The following is a 23293-nucleotide window of genomic DNA, read 5'->3' on the forward strand; positions in this document are numbered from 1 at the left end:
TAGAAAATGATTCACCTGCTGCCTTGAAAATGCAATTTAAGACAACAAGAACATTGTATCGGTTTTAAGTCAGAAATTAAAGTTCATGAAGTTGATTTAACAAGAGGCAAGTTGTCTAAACATTGGTTTTTAAATTCACTAATCTTGAATTGAGTTTTAACTTAATACTGCAAATTAAACCAAATAATTATTTCACAATATGCAAGAAAAAACTGCCTTCACCTAAAAAGCATATATTTCTCTATTATGTTCACCCACAATATCAAGTTAAAATAACTACTTGTTTTACTTTAGAATAATTGAAATTCTTGTTTAAAATTGCATGAACAAAATTTCATGAATTTTATTAAGCATCACAATGAATTCAGCTCAAAAATATTTAGTGCTAACAGGACATTATCCTTAAGCTTTGGAAACTGTCAGTTGCATTAAAGTAAACATTTGCTTTAATAACACACAAAAGCCAGATCAATGTAACACACTTCCATCTCACTCACGAAGGCACACAAGATACAAAAACATGCCACTAAGCACACTGGGAATTAGTTCCCACTCCCGTCTTTTTCTTCTTTCATTTTTTAAGTGCTAACTTAAAAACTCTAGTTTATTCAACTCCTGGAGGTTTGACAAAATTAATAAAAAGTTAACACAACTTAGTTTGTCCTTTATACTTCAGACTCACACATTTAGGTTCAAAATCTAAAACACGCTAAATTTATTTGACTTAAAGAGTTGAAGATGGTACACACAACCAAATGTGGCTCAAATGTTTTATAGTGTTTTATCAGAGCTAAATGGTTTGTGTCTTCTCAGAAGAGGTAACAGCTCCCTGTAATGTGGGTCACTCCATGTAATGAAAAGCATTTTTGTGTTGTCTTCCTCAGAGTTGCAGAGCTAACAGGCTATGAGCCTCAGGATCTCATAGAGAAGACTCTCTATCATCATGTCCACATCTGTGACTCTTTCCACCTGCGCTATGCACATCATTTGTGTAAGTTTAGATTTTATTCAATTTTCTTCTTCTGTAGAGAAGAAAATCTGTTACAGCTTTACAATGCTGTTGGATATTACATTCCTTTTTTATTATACAAGGACATTAAGAAATATATGTCTTAATGTCATATATTTAAGACATATTAATTTTTAATATATGTCTTAATATATACATATATATATAGGAATTTCGTTTAGACAGCAATTTCATTTAAATTTCTGTATAAACAAAACAGCAATTCGTTTAATTGCTATTTGTTACTGGAAGTAGTTGCTGCGGCACTGCACCAAACTGATAATGAGTTGGCATGACTTTGTGTATATGTTTGTGTGTCATTTTTAAACATCTCCAGCTAGTTGAGGTGCAGAGAGCAAGTGAATATTGTTGTTTTGGTTTTATAGCTCATCTATGTCATCTTTGATAGTCTTCACCATAAATACCCATCAGACCTAATGTACTTCTATTGTGTGTGTAGATCTTCACCACATGGCTGACTCCTTTCTCTTCTCCTTGTAGTATTGGTGAAAGGTCAAGTCACAACAAGATACTACCGTTTCTTGGCCAAACAAGGTGGTTGGGTCTGGGTTCAGAGTTATGCAACTATTGTGCACAACAGCCGCTCATCCCGACCTCACTGCATTGTCAGCGTCAATTATGTCCTTACGTAAGTGTTGTTCCAGCTCCTGGAACCATACTTTCTAATGTCTGTTAGATTCGATTGTGCTATGTTAAGAAGCTGGTGAGATATTTCCTCGCAAAAGACTTTGTGAAACACTGAGTTGTTTGAGTTTGATCTTTAAAAAAAGAGTGCTACTCTTTTTACGTGTAGTGTTGCTTTGAATTCAAACTTGATCTGAAACTTTACTGTAGAGATGTTTACATTCAGCTTGCACTCTCTGCCTGAGGTGTCTTGATGATGTGCATTTCTTCCTGAATAAAAGTGGACCAAAGAAACAGCTGGCAGAGCAAGTTCTAAGAGTGAAATTTAAGACTAGGCTTAAAAAGACCTTAAAATCTTACTTCAATTTCTAAATTAAATATTAAGTACAGTTTTTTAATAAATAAATTAGTCAGATTAGAAACAGAAATGGTAAGTTGAAGAAGCAGCAACTTGTATTTGCTTAATAACTGCTGCTTGTTGGATGCATCACTCAGAATGGTTTGCACTTTGATGCAAACATCTTGACTTAGCATTGTATCAGAGTTCTTTCATTGGTATTTTGGTTAGGTGTGGAGAAGGTTTCATTTGATGTCTTTAAAAATCTTTTAGTTGATTCTTAAAACGGTTAAGAATCCAGGACCTGCCTCATGCAAGCAATATTGTGTAAAATTGAAATTTTTTTAGCTTTGCATCATGTTATGATGTTATTCCCTCATCAAAAATATACGTGGAGTGTTGCTTTGATTTTTTCATGCATGTTTGAGAAATCCTTTAATCTCCTTGGCAACCATTCCGCCTCATAGGTCAGCCCTCCCCTGCAACTCCCCCGCTCTACCTCTTCAGACTAGCAGCAGCAGCAATTAGCAGACACCTGGTGGGAATGTGCATCTACTGAGCTCATCATACAAACTACTTCTCAGTGGAACGCTGGTAAAAACATTGTTAAATTTTTTTATGAAGGAACATTGTGATGGCTTCCTGAAGGTGGCGTGTCAGAAAGAAGAGGAGCCTAACCCTAACCCTGGAAAATATATAATACTGCCTCTTTAAATGACTGTCTATGAGAAAGTATCAATAATAAACAAGGAAATTAAAGATTTCTTTTTATTGCAGATGTGAAACTATGAATAAACTGCACAAGCAGTATGTGTAAAGGTAGTGGGGTCAGTGTAAGATGTCAGATATATCCACAGAGTAGACAGGGATGACTGAGATCACTGTGCTGTCTTTCAGTGATTGAGAAGATAATGAGTAAATGTAATGAATTTATGCAAACCCTTGCTGAGAGCCAATTAACTTTAAATGAATTTTAAAAAATTACATGCATTCTGCAAGCAAGTACTTGGCAAAAACATGGCAAATGTTTTAAACTCATTTCTGTTCATGTGGTTTTTATTGCTCCTGCTGAAGACTAAAGCAAACTGAAAACAGAAAAAATTGTATTTGATTTTGCTCTCCTGCTGTTCTTAGTCTGCAGATATTCTTCTGTTATCTCAAAGTACAGCCTCTGTTACAGAGTTTGCTGTACATGCTTATGTGTTGGCTTTGACATTACTGGCAGCTCTCCTGTGGCATATTCTCCTGGCAGTTCAGTTGTAAATATGGGGGCAGAAGCTGAAGACTGTCTGCCTGCAGACAGAGGCTGATTTTATCCAGTAGCAGCAGTTCAGTTGTAATGTGTTTTCAGGCAGATTCAAAAATTAACCAGCAATTTTTTTCTACATAGTCCACACTGCAATATGCGGAAGAGATAGTTTTCTGTACTGTTATTTCTTTCTTTTATCCCCTTTCCAATGAGCTTATTTCACAGATGTACAAGGGAACACAAGAACGAATAAAGCCAATAAAACCCTCCATTAAGCAGCATGGCTGGCTGCATTCAGAGGTGGAGAACAGCTTGGCACATATTTTCTCCTCCTCCTACAATAAATCCTAACAGCTTTATTTTGATGGCCTTCTAATTAATAGGTTGTAAAGTTGATGAGCGTTTATGGGCTTTAACTTACTATACCACGAGTGAATCCTTATTTTCCTCCTAATCTCAATATTCTTACTATTTCTTAAAGTGAACTGAAAATGAGGCATTTTTCTATCAGTGTTTCTCTCTTTGCATAACACATAGAAGAAAAGATAAAGCAATGCAGTAGATTGTGATATCTAGAGCTAATTTGCGCAGTAGCTTAAGTGTATGCAGTGTTAGATAATGCAAGGGATGGAGGCACTTCACCTGAATGTGAACTCCTGCTGTGTGTTTAGCCTTGATAGCCTCCACTCTTCATGCCCCAGGTTTGGAGATCTTCCATAGCCACCATTTCTCTCACAGTCAAATGTAGAGACTTTATTTCAAGCTTAGTTAAATAGGTTATTGTTATGTTATGTCTTCTGGTCTTGCTAAAGTAATATTGGCTCTATTACAGCTACTTCAGAAAAGCTGCTAATGCTGTTGAATCCTAAAGTCTCTGCATTGGTTGCCTGACTGTTTTAGAATATATTTTAAGGTGCTCTTACTGATATTATACATAGGCTGTGAATCCCTATTTGAACTTGTGCAGACCCTCAGGTCTCCTTTTATCTAAACAGAGAATTAAAACACACATAGAAGGATCTTTCTCCTATTGCAGCCTTCAGCTCTGGAAGAACCTTACTAAGGACCTGAGAGCAGCAAGAGTTTAGATGTGTTGAATCGCATTGTTGATCTTCTTGTTGACTTCCAGTTGTGGGTTGAGATGTACACAAGTGGACGCAATTGTTAAAAAAAAAAGGCCAGAGGCGGCTCTGGGGCGCACTGCACTGAAGTTGTGTTGTTTTTCCTCCGACACTTACCAGCATGTCCAGCCCTTTAAATATGGCAATGTCAACAAGATTGTTTTAAAAACCACAAACAATCTATTCAATCTGGCTTTAGTTTATGCTTATAACTATTTATCATTTCTGAAGTTTTCTCATTTTATTGGTATTTATCTTATAAATACTCTTAGGAGTACTGTCAAGTCTTTTTCTCCAAAATATGTATCATTTTAGATTGTATTTTTTTGTTTTTGTTCAGTATAACTTCAGTGTTTTAAAACTTGTATTTATTTCTCCATGTAGTGTTTTGTTTTGTTTGTTTTTTGTGCAAGTCTACATGATTGTGTTTTCAAAGTTCCTCATCCACTATAATTGGATGTTTAATCTCTCTTCTAATTTTTCATAATTCGTTAAATGTTTCATTCAAAAATAATATCAGGCAATATTTTAACAAGTTTCCACCTTGTATTGCTTTACGTAGTTTTACTACAGCTTGTCAGCTATGTCACGGGATATATCCCAGGGATAAGCACTGCTTTAAAGTCACTAGTTAACCAACGTGTAAAATTCTGTCTGACAAATAATTAAACAGTCTATGACTTTTACGGGAATTTCATTTTAAAAGTGAGAGATGGAATATCAAGAAGACACTCTAGAAAATTAAATATTTAAATAAAAAATAATTTGCATTTCATTGAGTGAAATAGGTATTTCATCCCCTAACAACAATGACTAACATTGGTTGCCACAGACCACTGACACACCCTAATCTCAGTGAAGTCATTACCTGGATTAGAGGCACCTGTTCCAAATTGTCACCTGTATAAAAGGTCACCTCCCAACAGACTCAGTGACACGACTATTTCCAACAGTCTGTAAAGGCAACGAAGGCAAGGAATCCTTATTCAAGAGGAAGGATTCCTGTTAATGTGTCTGCACGGGAGAGGGTCTGGTTCGGAGCTCGGAGGGGAACGGACATTTCCAGAAGCCACGTATGATTGCGGTAGCGCGAAGACGGGAAAGTTTTTAACTGAACTTTTGATGATAAATGTGACTTAAATCAGAACATGGCAATGATGGATTTAGAAAGAAGTGACTGGAATAGTGTGGATTGTAGTGACGAGGAAGGGATAAGTAGTCAAAATGAAGAAAAAGAGTGGGAAAAGGTGAGGAAGGATGATTAGAAGCAGCGAACTGCTGAAAGAGAGGAAAAAGAGAAGTGAGGAAAGTACAGAAGACACTGATAGTCAAAGCATTGAGGAAAGAGCAGAAGAATCAAAAAATCCAACTATGAATATTATAGTAAGATTTGATGAAGAAGAAGGGGTTAAGAAGATTGATCCACTTAAGTTAACAAAAGCACTTAAAGAGCATTTTGGAGAAATTAAACATGCTAAAATATTGAGAGACGCAAATCTTCTGATTGGATGTAATTCCGAAGTTCAGGTGGAAAAAGCGAAGAAACTTGGTTGGGTGTGTAAAGTCAAAGTTAGAACAATTGTTAGAGTGAGTGAAAAAAGAAATGATGAAAGTAAAGGAATTAATACAGGAGTGCCTTTATGTGGAAATATGAAAGATTTAGTTGGGAAATTAAAAGAACAAAATAGGGAAGTAAAAGGAGCACGAAGACTGACAAAGGGTCCAGAGAAAGTTGAAACAGAAACTGTGTTGGTGGAGTATGAAACAAAGGAGGTTTTCTTTGGTTTGATAAGATTTAGTGTCAGGGAATTTGTGCCTAAACCAGTAAGATGTTTCAACTGTCAGGAATTTGGCCATGTTGCAAAAATGTGTAAAGGAAAAAGGAGATGTGCCCGATGTTCTGGAGACCATAAATATGGAAAATGTGGAGTTGAAGTTAAACCAAAGTGCTGCAGTAGTGGAGGAGAGCATAGTGTCGCCTTTTGGGGATGTGTATAATTGTTTGCTGTGATGAAACAGCTAACAATTATACAGAAAACAAAGGTTATGCAGAAGCATGTAAAATGGTTGAAAAAGAGAAACAAAATGGAAAATTGTTGACAGGAGAAAAACAAGTAATCCAAAAGGTTACGGAAATGGTTGAAAAGAAAATAGAAGAGGAAAAAAAAAGAAAATTCTGACTTTTATTGCAGGAGTAATAAATGCAACCTCAGATGTGAAATCAAAGATGGAAAGGATTCAGATTATTTTTAATAATCTGCCATAGCTTAGATTTGAAGAATATTTGATGGGAAGACATAAGGGGAGAACTATGTAGTCAAACAAGTCAAGAAGGATCATGTGGGTCATTTTCCTTTCTTTTCTCTCATAATTTTAATCTTACAATGGAATGCAGGGAGTCTTTTGTCAAATGGTCAAGATTTTAAACTGTTTATTTATGAGCAAGAAGTAAAACCTGATATAATTTGTATACAGGAAACATGGCTGAAGCTTTTTTGGACTTCCGAGTACATGGATATATTGCAGTAAGATATGATAGAAAATAAGGAAATGGGGGTGGGTGTCTTTCTCTGATTAAGGAAGTTATTGCATACAAATAATTGAAAGGAAAGGGGATTTGGAGTATGTAGCAATTGAAATATGGGTAGAAGAGAAGGTAATATTGATTATAAATTTTTACAATCCCTGTAAGAAGCTTGAAATAAGTAAACTTGAGGAGATGGACATGAAAGGAAATACTATTTGGTGTGGAGATTTTACTGCACATCATTCATTATGGGGAGGTGAAAAAGTTGATTATAATGGTAACGTTTTAGAAACAATTTTAGATAGTAATGATCTTGTATGTTTGAATAATGGTAAGAAGACAAGAATTGATATTAATTCAGGTAAGGAATCTGTATTGGATTTATCATTTGTTTCTAGTTGGTTAGCTACATTGTCCATGTGATTGGCAAGTTAAAAATAAGCCTTTTGGTTGTGATCATTATATTATAACCAACAATATAAGGATGGGTCAGGTACAGAGTCCTGAAATGATAGGAGGAAAGTGGATATTTGGGAAAACAAATTGGGAAAAAATTAATAACTTATGTGAATGTAGCGTTTTAAATGTTCAAAATGATTTGAGTATTGAAAGTATAAATCAAGAGATCAGTCAGTGTATTTTAGCAGCTGCTGAGGAGTTTATTTCAAAGACATCAGGGAAAAATAGGAGAAAGTTAGTTCCATGATGGAATGATGAGTGTAGAACAGCAGTCAGAGAAAGAAATAAAGCATTTAAATTGGTTAAAAGGTCTCATAATTTTCAACATTTAATTGAATATAGAAACACAGGCAAAAGTAAGAAGAACAATAAGAAGAGCAAAAAGAATATATTGGAGAGATTTCTGTAACAAAATTGGTAGCAGTACAAAGATAGGGGAAGTTTGGGGAATGATCAAAAAATGGAGGGGGGATAGAAGAGATTGGAGTTATCCGATACTTAGTAAAAAAACAATATAGTAGCAATAAATGATAGGAAAAAGGCTGATATTTTAGTAAGCACGTTTGTGGAGATACATAGTGGGAAAAATTTATCAGTTAATGAAATACAGGGAAGATAGAAAACTAAAAGGAAAAATTATAAAGTTTTAAGAAGGAAGGATAACTTACTGGTGATTTGATGAATTATCCCTTCTCTATTGGAGAACTGAAAAGCGTTATGGATAGAACTAGGAATATTGCTCCAGGTAAAGACTAAGTGTGTTATACTATGTTAAGGCATGTGAGTGATGACGTTTTAAATAAATTATTAATTTTGTATAATAAGAGTTGGAAAGAGGGGAGACTGCCTTGTAAATGGAAAGAAGCCATTGTTATTCCGATAAAGAAACCTGGGAAAGATCAAAGTAATCCTTGAAACTACAGACTGATTGCTTTAACTTCTAATATGTGTAAACTGATGGAAAGGATGGTGAACGAGAGATTAATACAATATTTGGAGTCAAGAAATATAATTGCTCCTTATCTGAGTGGCTTTCGTAGAGGGAGAGGAGGTATAGATCCTGTTTTATGAAGAAGATGATATTAGAAAAGCTCAGATTAATAAGGAAACTGTTGTTGCTGTGTTTTTTGATGTAGAAAAAGCATAGAGAGAAGGGTTAATGATTAAATTACATCAGATGGGTATAGGAGGTAATATGTTTAATTGTTATGGGATTTTTTATGTGATAGAGCTATTCAAGTCAAAATAGGATCTCATGTTTCACAATCATGTAAAATAGAAAATGGAAGTCCTCAAGGAAGTGTGGTAAGCCCAACATTATTCTCAGTTATGATTAATGATATTTTTAAAGAATTATCAATTAGTTTTGGCAAATCACTTTTTTCAGATGATGGAGCATTATGGAAAAGGGGAAGAAATGTAGAACATCTTATTTTAAACTTCAGGAAGGCATAGATTAAGTGGGTAAGTGGGGGATAGAGTGGGGTTTTAAATTTTCAATTGAGAAGACAGAATGTTTTTTACAAATAAAAAAATTGGGGTTGATAAAAAGTTGTATTTATATTGGAAAGAGTTGGAAAGGGTTGACTGTTTTTGTTTTTTGGGAGTAGTTTTTGATAAGAAGCTAACTTGGGAAAATCATATAGAACATATGGAGAAAAAGAAAAAGGTTCTTAATATGAGTTGTTTAGCAGGTTGACCTGGGGAGCAAGTTTTGAATCATTTAAAAATGTTTATGTGTCACTAATTCGGTTAAGAATAGATTGTGGGAGTGTGGTGTATGGCTCAGCGGCTAAAACTAGGTTAAATTTTTTTTATGTTATTCAAACTAGAGCATTGAGAATTTGTTTAGGGGCAGTTAAATCAACTCCAGTATGTGCTTTACAAATAGAATCAGGAGAAATGCCATTATGTATCAGAAGACAACAGATAATGGTTAATTATTAGATAAATTTAAAAGGACATAATGAAGATCATCCAATTAATAACGTATTGGAAAATTGTTGGGAAAGAGGAAAGGAACACATTAATAGTTCTGGGTGGGTTGAGGATGACAGAGCAAAAGCATTTAATGTATATAACACAGAATTTAGTCCAACAGTATTGTGGCCTTTGAGACCTACATGGACATGGAAATATGTTAATATAGACAGATCATTATTAAATATTAAGAAAAGAAATATAACAGATATTTGCCAAGAATTTTATGATCAAATACAGAATAAATATAATGAATATTTGCAAATTTATACTGATGGTTCAAAAGACCCAAAAAATGAAGCAACCAGTATAGCAGTAGTGATTCCTGAATTAAAGGTTAATATTTCAAAATGAACATCTAATTATCTCGGTATATATGCAGTAGAATCATGTGCCATATTATTAGCTTTAGAATGGGTGAAGGATACTAATATAAATAAAATAATAGTTTGTAGTGATTCATCATCTGCATTGTTGAGTATTGAAAAGGAACGTACAAATAATCATCAAAATATATTATATGAGGTTATGGCTGTTCATAGAATATGTGAACAAAATAAAAATGTAATATTATTTTGGACTCCTGCTCATGTGGGTATTTTGGGTAAAGAAAGAGCAGATAGGTTGGCTAAGGAGGCTATTAAAAAAGAAGATATTGATATGCTAGTAAAGTTATCTAAATCTGAAGGCAAAAGCATAGTTTGGAGAGATAGTAAGAAGTTATGGAAAATTAGGTGGGATAATGAAATAAATGGAAGGCATTCATATAAAATACAAAATACAGTTGATGTAGTAAGGATTAGAGGAATAAACAGGAGAGAGGAAATAATTCTAAATAGAATAAGAACCGGTCACAGTTTTTTAAATGCAACTCTTTTTAAGATGGGGGAAACATCTTTCTGGTTATGTAGTTGGTGTGATACTGTAGAAACAGTGGAACATGTTTATATTAGTTGTAGAAAATATGTAAATCAAAGAAGATTATTAAAACGGAATTAGGTTTTAATAGGGAATTGAAATTTGAGAATGTGGTTGATCAGTTAAATAGTATTGAGGGGGAAAAGAAGATTTTTTGTTTTTAAAAAAATACTGGGATCATTATGAGAATTTGAGGTATAGATATTAGGATCCAATAGATGGCAGTAGTGAACAATAATAAAATCTAAAGAAGAAGAAGAAGACGACTCAGCAACATGCCAACCTCTCCACATGGGCAAGACTAAAGAGCTGTCTAAAGATGTCGGGGACAAAATTGTTGACCTACACAAGACTGGAATGGGCTACTAAGCCATAAGTAAGAAGCTGGATGAGAAGGTGACAACTGTAGGTGCAATTATTTGGAAGTGTAAGAAGTACATTACTGTCAATTAACCTAGGCCTGGCGCTCCATGCAAGATGTCTTCTCATGGAGTCTTATTGATTGATTGTGAGAAAGTTTAAAATTCAGCCAAGAACTATACGGAAGGAGCTGGTTAATGATCTCAAGGCAGCTGGGACCACAGCCTCCAAAAAAACATTGGTAATACACAAAGACGTAATGGTTTAAAATCCTGTAGTGCACGCAAGGCTCTTCTGTTCAAGAAGGTTCACATCCAGGCCTGCCTCAAGTTTGCCAATGAACATATTAATGACTCTGTGAGAGACTGGGAGAAGGTGTTCTGTGTAACAGTTGTTAAAAGGGTCAACAACGTCACACTGGACTCAGGATCTGCACCAGTTTATTCCTCAAAGACACAGTGTGGGGACACGCTCAACCAGTGGGTACAGCAGACACACAGTCAGATCCCAGCAGCGCAGTTAGCCAGCTTCTCCTTATATTTATATATATATATACAGTGTATCATAAAAGTGAGTGCACCCCTCACATTTCTGCAAATATTTAAGTATATCTTTTCATGGGACAACACTGACACAATGACATTTTGACACAATGAAAGGTGGTCTGTGTGCAGCTTATATAACAGTGCAAATTTATTCTTCCCTCAAAATAACTCTAAATACAGTCATTAATCTCTAAACCACCGGCAACAAAAGTGAGTACACCCCTTAGTGAAAGTTCAATATTTTGCGTGGCCACAATTATTTACCAAACTACCTTAACCTTCCTGGGCATGGAGTTTACCAGAGCTTTACAGGTTGCCACTGGAATTATATTGACAACAAATGGAATAAAGAAAAATAAAATTATGTACAAATAGGCGTCAAAATATATATGAATGCATAATGCAAAATAATATTAATAAAAATCAAAAATTTAATACAAAGCTCAAAGTTCCTGCTTTATGTAAAAAAATGTATAAAGGACCAATTCTGAAATACATTTCTTAAATTAAAAGACCTGATGTGCTTGCCAACAAGGATTTTTCCACCAAGTATTTGCACAAGAATGCGTTGGCGAACTCAAACGCAACCTGACAAGATGAAGACCAAACAAAAGATTTCGAAAGACTGACAAGTTTAGTCAGCGGACTAACCACATGTGATTTTTCTTTTTTTTTTTTGCAAAACCCCTGATAAAAACCACACATACCCAAAAATCGACGTAGAGCTTTTTTCATTTTATTACTATTATTATTTTTTATTTTATTTTTTTTACATTTTATGCAGATTATGGATTTTCATGCCACATTCATTTTTATACATACTGACTTGTGGGTAAAATAAATTTTTTGTGTGTACGCCACTTTATACATAGACCCCAGGTGTGTGGCAATAAAAGCAATCATGGTTGTTTGCTTTTAAAGCAACTGATGGCACATTTCGACGCACCCGCCTTGGAGATGCATTTTTTTTCATTCGGATTGAACGATTTTCTGAGATGAATTTTGTGAAGAAAACACACTTTTGTGACTTAAAATAAACTCGTCAGCCAAAAGTGCTGCGTTTGTTAAAGATGACACTTTGTTTGTTTAGATAAGTCACAATCTGTTCAGGAGACACTTTTTAAACTCTTCCAACAAAATGAGTGATTTCAGATCATCAGTAGTTGTAACTTTACACAAATGACACCATTTACCAAACAAAATGTTCTTCTCTTGCACAAACTCAACCAATGTCTGATTAGCAGTTTTATTAAGATTCCTAATTTCTGATGATATGCTTCAGGGACAAGTTCGTAAGTTTGCAACACAATTTTCTTAAGAGTTTCATAATCTAATCTCTCTTTTCTTCTATGTCAGCTTAACATCACACGCAGACCCGTTGCCACGACACCCAACAAACAGCTCCAAGAGTGCGTTCAAGTGTATCAGGAACATAAAAAACACAAAAACATTTACCACACAAAAAGTACGTAAAAACACCAAAACATTCGGTCCATTACAGTTGTATGTAATGGACCACTAAATAATTGTGGTGTTCCAGGACTTTTCAAATGGAGATGTTGCAAATCTTTGAACTGCTTTGACTTGTATATGGATTAGTGTTTGTGTGGTGAGATATTGAAACGAAAAGGTGACATGCATGTAGAATGAATCACTATTTTTCTCATCCAGGTTTTTTTGTTGCCTCAAACTAGATTCATCTTGGATGGTAATAACACTTAGGCAAGAAATCAATTCCCATTTCCCAGTAGTGAGATGTCCAAGCTTTCCTTGTGCCTGATTATCCAGACATAGATCTTAATCTCCCTGTGTATTTGATAGGACAGATTTTCACTGTGGATTGTTTGTTAAAGGCCTTGCTGCAATCCTTCTGGTAAAACAAGTTTCCCAACAGCCGCTACAGCCTTCTTAACACATCCCAATTCTTCCCAGGAGTTATGCTCATACAGACACAAAAATGCAGCACTTCACATGCTGCTCCTTTTAAGCTCCATGATTAGGCTTTAATTTCCAACAGATGGCGAGGATTTTCTTCTCCTAAAAGAAAATGCACAGGCATACAAGAACTGTTTGTGGCCTTTAATAAACAGCCACGGTGCTGGGAAATCTCTTTGTGTAGCTACTGACCAAAACATTTGTGCTTTTTTTTTGTTAGGGAAACAGAATATAAAGGTCTTCAGTTTTCTCTAGATCAGGTTACATCCAAGGCCTCCTTCCCGTTCAGCACCAATAGTATCACCAACAGCCTTCCAGAGAACTGCAAAACCCTCAAAAGCAGAGTGATGCGCCCCAAGACCAAATCTAGACTTTCACCATACACTCAGGTGAGATTTCTGTGTTTTGTTGCAATACCATTCAGATTACAGGTTACAGGTTGTGCTGCAAATGAGTGAACTGGGGTCATTGCAATAAAACTGTTTCTGAAAGCAGATAGAGCACAAGCAGCATGTTATGCAAATGAAAATGACTTATTCAATCCTAAGAACATTTACAGTTCTGGTCAGTGGGTTACACACAACCATCATGGGCATGACATTAACATTGTTTTTAACATTTTACTTAAAGAAATTTATACAAGGTCATACAAGGTCAATATTGTACATATATGAACATTTAAATTAAAAAAGGAGATGCTGAGAGTTCTAGAACAGGGGTCCTCAAATCCCAGCTTTGAGGGTTGGTGTTCTGCAACTTTTAGATGTGTCCCTGGTTCAACACAGTTCAACAGTGACATGCACAGACATTTTGGGGGGCAGGTTTTCAAGTTTGAAAAAAAGGGCACCTTGTGCAACAAATGAAACCACCGGCAAATTGTTGATTGCGCTTCTTGCACAATTTTCTAAATCTTACTTCCAATTCATATAAACTCATTCAAAAAAAAAAAAACAACCACTTTTGTCTTTGAAGTTATCTTCCAACAAAAACCAAGTTCAAGTAACGGTGAACGGTGAGCACAATTTGTTAAATTTGAAACCAAATATCAGAAGCCCATACCACCATTCCTGGGCTTCAGGTACAGCCCATGTTCCTCCTTCAACCATCGACCAGAAGGCTGTCACAAATTTAGCTACATCCATCCACCACTTCTTCAATCCAGACCACGCTGTCACTCTGCTTCACCACTGATCTCCACAGCCTTAAAAAACACCTGAGTTGGACATCTGCAACACATTGGCATTACTGTCCTCCACACAGACACTCTGGTTATATGCTCTCCTATAATTTCACATTGCCTACCTCCATCCCTTTTATTTGGTCATGTCACAATCCAACTCCCTTCTTCCGTCATTACAATAAACAGTATGTGAATCTGCCCAAATTCCATCTACTCCACTGGTCCTCAGAGTCTATCACAAAACAACATAATCTGAAAGCGACTCTGCTAAAAACTCGTTCCCTCAACAATAAAAACCACATTCATTTATAACTGAAAATATTTTTGACTTTCTCTGTCTCACTGAAACCAGAGATGAAATAAACCCCTGGATTATTTCTCTTTAAACCAGACCACACCCCTGGTTTTACATACATTAAAAAAGCTTCCCTGAGGAGCATGGAGATGGTGTTAGAGCTGTACATAGAAAGGACATTTTAACAACATTCTTGTTGTTCTTTCATTTGAACATATTGCTTTATTGCTAGTCATTACAGTCATTTATCAATTCCCACTTCACCTACTACTCAAACCTTACATACTCTGGTGCATCTAGCCCAAGGCTCCACTGTAAATAAACACTTTTTATCCCAGTGATGACATCTCCAACTCCTTTACAGCAGATTACAATAATTAGATTACCACCACCTTTGCCTCAATCTCCCCACATGATCCCTTCGTTGCAGTACTGGTCTCTCCTGTTACCTCAGTTGAGATGTCCAAGCTCATAGCAGGGATGTAAAGCTTCACTTGTACTTTGAACACTGTCTCATCCTGTACATGCTCCTCCTCAGTTACATTACCCATAGTCAAACTCCCTCAAACTAAACTGTGACAAGTTAGACATCAACATGGGTCCCAAATTCCTTACCAAATCATCAACAACTTCAGCCCCACCATTGACAGCACCACTTTGTTTCCACCCACTCACATCTGCAACTTTGGGGTCATGTTAGACAGTAACCGCTCCTTTGAACACCATGTCACCTCATCACAAGAACTGCCTTCTTTCATCTAAAAAATATTGCTTTCCTCCGTCCATCACTCCCCTTCTCATCCATACAGTCTTCATCACCTCCAGATTGGACTACTGTAAAAATTCTTCATGATTCATCATCCAAAGTTCTCAGTAATCTCCAGCACATAAAAATCTCTGCTGCACACCCACTCCCTATGGGAGCAAGGCTCAGTACAGCAACTACCTGTACACTACATGTACAGTACATAAGCATGCACTGATACATTTAAATAATCTATTAACAATTACAATATTACTGTATTATATCTGTCAAACATAAAGTTACCACAAAGTTCAGATTTCTTTGCTCAACATCTACAAAAAGTCTCATCACACAAATGGCCAAAATTATACCTGCCTGATTGCCCAGTTGACTGTGCATCATTAGATGTACAGCTTCAGTTCAGTTAGTAAGCAGGTCATATTTTCATTGTTGTGGCTCCAACATGCACCACTGCACCCCCTTTTGTCCTGCCTGCCAGTCTTCATATAAAATCCACAAAGCTATTCTGAATTACTGATGCTGTAATTCTCCTCCTGATTATCTTTATCACAGGAAGCCATTATGCTGCCATGCTTACTGCTGGGCCTATATTCCCCTCGCTACGATGCCCTTTCTTAGCAACCATAGGCGAGTGTTCAACTATGTCCATTTATGTGTCCTTTTTTATGTTTATTTTTTTCTAACCAGTTTACTTATTGTTCAAAAGTGTTCTAAGGGCACAAAAATAATCAAAAAAGAGTTGAATAGTGGTGAAATAAAAATCACTGCAGGTGTATGTTTTATAATTAGGGATCCCTGCTAAATGTACAGCTTACAGAGCTGTACATTACAAAACCTAAAACAATTACATTTAAGACATGATGATTGTATGTAAACTTCTGACCATAACTTCCAATTTGTTTTAAGTATTTGGGTATTACGGGTGTTTTGTAGAAGAACTATGGTCTCTTCTTCTTTCAAAAGATTCCCTTTTTCTTTGAGAGTTATCTGTTATGATCTGTTATCAAGATCATAACAGTTATCTGTTATGATCTTGGATTCTAAGATCATAAATGTATCCTTCTTTTGTGTCTGTACAGAAATGTAAAAATGTTATTTCTCCTAAACTGCTATTTAAGTTGGTTCCAGCCCACTGTTCAGACCTCACCTACAATGGGGGATTGCAAGTGCAATTTCTTTGATTTGTGCAAAGCTGACTCCTTTGTGAGTTCTAATTGAGTCAGTAGGTTAAGGACTACAAAAGCAGTTCTTGGCGAAAAGCCTGTTCAGTTTCTTCAGGCAGCAGTACAGAAATCTGACTGTTAACAACCCAGTTTTTTGCATGACACATAACCCTTTCAGCAACTGGCTTGCTTTGGTGGATGGGTGCCAAACAATAAAAAAAGTCTGGCATGTCCCAGTGAATCTGATCGGGTTTTCTAACCTATAGCTTATTGATGTATTTGCAAATTGTTTTACAAAAAACTCAAACAAGATTTTTTTTATTTTTTGCATGTGTTAAAACTTGTTTGCTGTCCACAGTAATATTCAAAGGAATTCCTACATTTTTAAATAAAATCCTGAAACCCAACAGTTTTATTTGCCAAGTTTCTTAACATATTTCTTCTTGCACACTCTCTCCATGTTACAGTATCCTAGCTTCAACACAGAGTCTGACCTGGACAGTCCATGGGGAAGCAGTCCTCTCACAGACTCGGCTTCCCCTCAGCTGAGTGAACACATGGAAGCCTCTTACAGCTGCAGAAACCTATCTGATCCACAGAGTCTCTGCTACAATTTATCTGAAGAGCAGCACCACACCACCAGTGATATCCATGCACACGGTCAAGGGCAGAGTTGTGAGAGGGGTCGATGTGATGCAGGTAGATATTTTCTTGGAGCTCCACCAACCAGCAGGGATACATGGTTCAGCACAGCTCAGTCCTTTATACCACTGAGTAAAAGGTATTTGAACAACCATGATGGATACAATAGCAGTTTGGCAAGCATCTCAGCAATCCAGAGCAAGCAAGGTAAGGACTTACAACATGGCTAAATATGTCCTACCTAAATATGTGAGCAAGAGATAGACATAGTGTGACCAAAACTAGAAAGGAAAGGAAGCTCTTGTGTCAACTGCAGTAATATTGATTCAAGTTCATTCTTCTGACTGTTGTGTTTTTATTCTTTCTCTTTCTACAGGCCGAGCCCACTGGGAGGAAGACAGCATAGTCAGCTCTCCAGGTGGAGACTCAGTCAGTGACTCAGGAGATCTGTATCAAGCAGATCACCATTCCTGCAGCCCAGAGGAGCCCAATAAAATTGAGACTCTGATTAGGGCCACACAGCAGATGATCAAGGAAGAAGAGAATCAAATGCAGTTACGCAAGAGCTTTGAAAATACACCTCCAGGCACTGCCAATGAGCTTCACAGGGGTGCTGCTTCAGGTTTTACTTCAGAGTACACTCAACGGTCCTTACAAACTATGGTGTGCCGAAGTTTTAGCCAAGTGATAAGCCCTGCTTCTAGTCCTACCCCTCTATCTAGATTTAGCAGTTCTAGTGCGGAGTGTTCGCACAGGCCCAAAGACTACCACCAGACTGACATGAATCCTCTTCCTTTGCAGTTACACAACCCATTTGGTCGGTTGGTCTGCACACCTTTACCTACACCAGCCCCTGCACTTTACCCATCTCACAGTCACCGACGATCCTATGTGGACAGACATCCTTCATATTCCTTGACAGACTACACTCTGGAGCACCTGTATGACCCTGAGAACCTGCGGGGCTACTGTACATCTGCTAGCACTGACCACTACGATCATTTCCTTGTACCAGGAGAACAAAATCCTGGACATAAAGGGCAGTCATTCATTCTCACCAACAGTAGCGTTAGCTCCCACAAAGGGACTAGAGTCACATAGTTTGTACAAGCTGGCTATCTGGCAGGGTTCAGCTATTTACAGTTTGCATTCTAACTCTGCAAGGAAGCAACAAGTCAGGCAATAACTATAGAGGGAATTAATATATTTCTGAGTGTGTGAAAAATATTCACAAGATGAAATAACAAAATCATAGTAGAATACCAGTGCCTGAAATCTTAAGAGATAATGTTATTTCATTCTGTCATTGTGTCCTTGGGCAAGACACTTCACCCTCCTTGCCTGCTGGTGCTGATCTGAGGTTCCGGTGGCACCGGTACATGGCAGCCTCACCTCTGTCAGACTGCCCCAAAGCAGTTGTGGCTACTATCCAGTAGCTTGTAACCTCAGTGTGTGAATGTGTGTGTGAGTGGATGAATGACTGACTGTAGTGTCAAGCTCTTTGGGGTCCTCTGGATTTGACAAGGCACTGTAAGGCAATTCCATCCAAGTTTGTCTTTTATTTTTCCTGAAAGAAAGTATCATCTGAACTGACTACAACATATTTATTAAACCCACCCTAAAATATGAGGAGCCAGTTAGAGAGTATCAAGCAGTAGTTTCTCTTGGCATTTAGAGGCCTGCTTTCATCCTCATTGTGTTACAGTAATCACTGAGGTGAAAACTAACCATGTTCCAATTTCTGAAGTTAAGCCGAGATTCGAGGAGTTTTTTATTCAGGTCAGCCTGTATCATTATCGGATTGGATGAAGTAGCTGTTGGTGGGAAGTCATCTAGGAACTGAAAAACTGCAAGTGTGTTAATGAAAGAGCTGACTTCCTGCACTGTGACATTTCTAACATTTGGGAAAATAAAATTGTAGGTAGTTTGGTTACTGTCCCTGTTTATCCCGCAAGCAATTCATTTTAGAAAGTGTTCATCCTGCATGTGTGATTTTCTTGTCAAACAGATAATGGCATAAAACAAAATCTGAGTTCTGTTGATGTTGTCAATTCATTTGATAGAGAAAATTGGAAGAAAATAATGGAACTGGAGTCCCTTGTTTTTCAGACTGTATTTAGTCTGTTTAGTCACAATGAGCTTTCTAAAATGTTGTACTGCAACAATTAGAGATATGTAAAGTTATCAAATCTCTGTTTTGGTTCAAGTTGATCTGACAGCTATAACCTCACAAACTGATATGCAAAACAATTTTCTGCACTCTCACTCATCCTTGAGGAAGAGGGTAAGCAAAGAGACAGATGCACTCATGACCGCCATAATACCAATTAAACATAACCTGACATTGAGATCTGCTCATACTGAAAGAATAACTAGATATTTATACTAAAGATAGATGTTGATAATCGAAAGAGGCCTAAAAAAGATTGGGTCCATGTGCAAGTGAGGAGATGCCAGGCCAAGGAGCTCAAATGACAAGGTTACAATGATGGATCACAGAAGCAACTGTGTGTTTGACATGTTTCATTGCTTACTGTTATTTATAGTGTTACTATAAATATGCTTTGAAGAGAAAATCCCTTCATGTGTAAGCACATGTGCAAAAAACTGTATTGAATAAATATTTCCACATAAATTTGAGAAAGGAGTTTGAAATGAATGCAGTCAGATCCAATTTAACAGATTGTTTAATGAGTGTATTTTGACAGATTCTAAAAAAAATAAATCATTAAATAAACCCTTTTTGCAGGGATGACTTGTGCTTCTTTTCCTATCTGTTGCTGTTATTGGGTTTCTTGGTCCTGCAATGTCTAAAACTTTGACGTCTGTACTACAATCTGATGAAAGTTTCCATTATAGACTTAAGACATTGTTTTTCCTCAATGGAGATGATACTATACTACAGTATATCATAGTACTATACTATACTAAAAAGCTCAGCAAGTGCCACATTTGGTCTGAAAGCAGTGTCCAAGAGGAAATTAACTGCCACCATTTTCATCTATAAAACTGCAACTGAAGATACAGCGACTCCTTGCAGTTTGTAAAGTCACTACAAACTGCATGGATAGGCTTGGCTGCAATTCAACCTGGGGTGACTCACATAAAGAAAAAACTGCGATTAGAAAGTTTTATTTGACAGGAATTAAATAAGGTTTTGGCGCTCAGAAGATTAGAAGATGGAAGGCTGAATGAGCTCCAACAACTTGCATACCTGAAACAGTACAATAGCATCATTTCAGAAGACCATCATTCTGAGAGTTGTATTCATTAAAAGTATGCTAACCACAGATTGCATGTCCATTTAAATCTCAGACCACTCATAAAGATCTGCTGAAAGCTGTTGCAGTTGGCCCAAACTTAAATATGATGGATTTCTGGAAATACAGTAAAAGTGCAGGATCTTTGTGACGCACAGAATGCTTAACATACTCTTCTCATCATCAGAATTGGAAATAGGAGAGAATGTTTTAGGGAGGTTGTTTTCCTCATCTCTTCCAGTATGTGCAAAAAATATCGCAAATTATCAATCAATCAAATTTTATTTGTACAACACATTTCAGCAGCAAGGCATTTCAAAGTGCTTTACATCATAAACACAGAAACACAAAGTCATGCAACATAGAATCAATAATCAAAACATTACATGATGTCAAGTGCCATCGTTAAATTCGTAATTGATTATGTTTCAAATACAACTCTAAATAGTGGATTTTTAGTCAAAATTTAAAGGAAGTCAGTGTTTCACCTGTTCTACAGTTTTCTGGAAGTTTGTTCCAGATTTGTGGTGCATAGAACCTGAATGCTGCTTATCCTTGTTTGGTTCTGGTTATGAGGATGCAGAACAAATCAGAACCAGAAGACCTGAGGGGTCTGGAAGGTTGATACAACAACAGCAGATCTTTAATGTATTGTGGTGCTAAGCCGTTCAGTGATTTGTAAACTAACAACAGTATTTTAAAGTCTATTCTTTGAGCTACAGGGAGCCAGTGTAGGGACTTTAAAACTGGTGTTATGTGCTCTATCTTCCTGGTTTTAGTGAGAATGCGAGCAGCAGCATTCTGGATCAGCTGCAGCTGTTTGATTGATTTGTTGGACAGACCTGTGAAGACGCTGTTGCAGTAATCAATGCGACTAAAGATGAACGCATGGATGAGTTTCTCTAGATCTTGTAGAGACAGACTAATTCTGGAGAGGTTCTTCAGGTGATAGAACTTTGTGACTGTCTTAATGTGGCTCTGAAGTCCATCACTACTCCCAGGTTTCGGGCCTGATCGCTAGGTTTTAATTGTAATAACTGAAGCTATGCATTGACTCTAGATTGTTCCTCTTTAGGTCCAAAACTAATAACTTCAGTTTTTGTTTCAGTTTATATCTGTTATTTACAAATAAATTGTTGAAAGTGTGATTACATTGCTCTTGTTTTTGCTTTTCATTCAGAATACAAATACTTTATTGTTTATTGCGTAAGTGGAGTGTAGTGTAGTGGTCGTAGTAGTGGCACTCTTGTGCCACTACTTTGACCCGTTGATCTTTGTCAACGGGTCTCACAACTCTGTTTTCTGTCAATTTACAGAAATCAAAGAATCTTTTAAAAACAAAGCACATATTAAATCTTTAAACAGAAGCTGCCTGCTTCTGCTGAGAATGAGAGGAGACCTAAAGCACCCTGTGGACACAAAGTGTGCACTCAGCACAGCGAGACAGAAACCAACCCCCTGTTTCTGTCATACATTACCTAAAAATAACAGGACATACTAATGACAAACAAGTGAGAAAGTTAATCATAATCATGTGGTTTTTACATGTTCTATTGAAGACTATCAATCGGCAAATAAAAACTTGAGTTTTCTCTGATTTTCCAAATAAACAAATGATTCAAAAATACCTTTGCACCGAAAACACTTCTGTGCACATCAGTTATACATGAAACATGATTTAATCTTTCTTCCACTTCAATTGGCTTTTCTTTTTCAAATGCTGAATAAGTGAAATGTCTAACAATGATGGGATAACCAAACTAACACATTCCATGTGAAGCTAGTTGAACTTGAGAGAATTGTCAAAAGGCACTTGAGCACAAAGTTCTGGACTCGTTTGTTTTAGCAGAATTTCTCTGTGGTTCCCCAGTCATATCCATGCACCTTTCACTAACAAATCATTTACAAATGCTTTTGAGCTCTGTCAATGAGCTGTACACATAAATAACGTCCAACTGTTCTGAGCACAGTTCTGCTGAAGGTTTCTTCCTGTTTAAGGGACATTTTTCTTCTCCATCGTCGCTACATGTATTATTGTAAAGCAATATGAGAGATTGAAAAGTGATTGTTGCTACGTGTTTGTCCTGGAGGAGTGAATGACTCGATGTAAACTGATGCTGTTGGATAGAAACTTTTTAATCTACTTTGAATAATCCAGTCAAAGTAGTACTGTATGGATCAATTGGAATGTGTCTGTGATTGAATTGACAGAATTCTTTGTGCCTTTTGTCATGAATTGGGGTTATATAACTAAACTAAATTGAATTGAACTGAATCAAAAACAAACAAATTAGACTAACCCTAACATAAAGAATAATCTACATGCACAATCAGACATTGAGAAATAATGAAGAAGCTGAACACTAAATAGGAATGAACTAACATGACAGAACCTAAACAACAATAAAGAACAGAGAAATTAACTGAATATGGAAAGCCCAGTGATCAAAACACAACTGAAAACCAAAACCCAATCTGTCAGATAATGACAATGACATAAAACCGAAGTCTTTCTTTTGACGTACTTCAATTAATTAACGTTATATAATTGTATATATTGCCCGTCTACAAAATGTAGACAGGTAGACTCACTGTGTGTGCTTTCCATCCTCCAAGGTGCTGAAAGATGGTCATCATTGCAATGTTTGTGTTAACATTGACCTATACAGTGATGAATGATTGCGATGCCATTTTCTGACATTTAAGCATGAGGCTACACATCTCAATTGGGACAGTAATTCCTACTGTGAAATAAGACTAAAGCTAATCCTAAAAACTAACATGGAAGTCTGTTGTCTGTTTTTCAGGGATCAATATCAAAGATATGCTGCACTTTCCTCTGCTGAGCTCCAGGTAAGAAAAGATCCAATGAAGGTTTAAACTCTGACACAATGCCCAGATG

The 23293-nt window shown here is 36.6% G+C and overlaps 1 protein-coding gene across 1 annotated transcript in view; it reads left to right on the forward strand.

Moving 5' to 3' along the window:
- LOC114153643 (single-minded homolog 1-A-like) overlaps positions 1-19766 on the forward strand; it is a 28701-nt gene extending 8935 nt beyond the window's left edge. Inside the window, exons 8-12 of the mRNA XM_028032324.1 lie at positions 885-991; positions 1511-1658; positions 13306-13474; positions 16957-17338; positions 17508-19766. Of these exons, the coding sequence (XP_027888125.1) occupies positions 885-991; positions 1511-1658; positions 13306-13474; positions 16957-17338; positions 17508-18232 (1531 nt within the window). The 3' untranslated portion in view covers positions 18233-19766. The remainder of the gene's footprint in view (positions 1-884; positions 992-1510; positions 1659-13305; positions 13475-16956; positions 17339-17507) is intronic.
- The last annotated feature ends 3527 nt before the right edge of the window (positions 19767-23293 follow it).

The sequence above is a fragment of the Xiphophorus couchianus genome, chromosome 11 (assembly GCF_001444195.1).
Source record: "Xiphophorus couchianus chromosome 11, X_couchianus-1.0, whole genome shotgun sequence".
Lineage (NCBI taxonomy): Eukaryota > Metazoa > Chordata > Actinopteri > Cyprinodontiformes > Poeciliidae > Xiphophorus > Xiphophorus couchianus.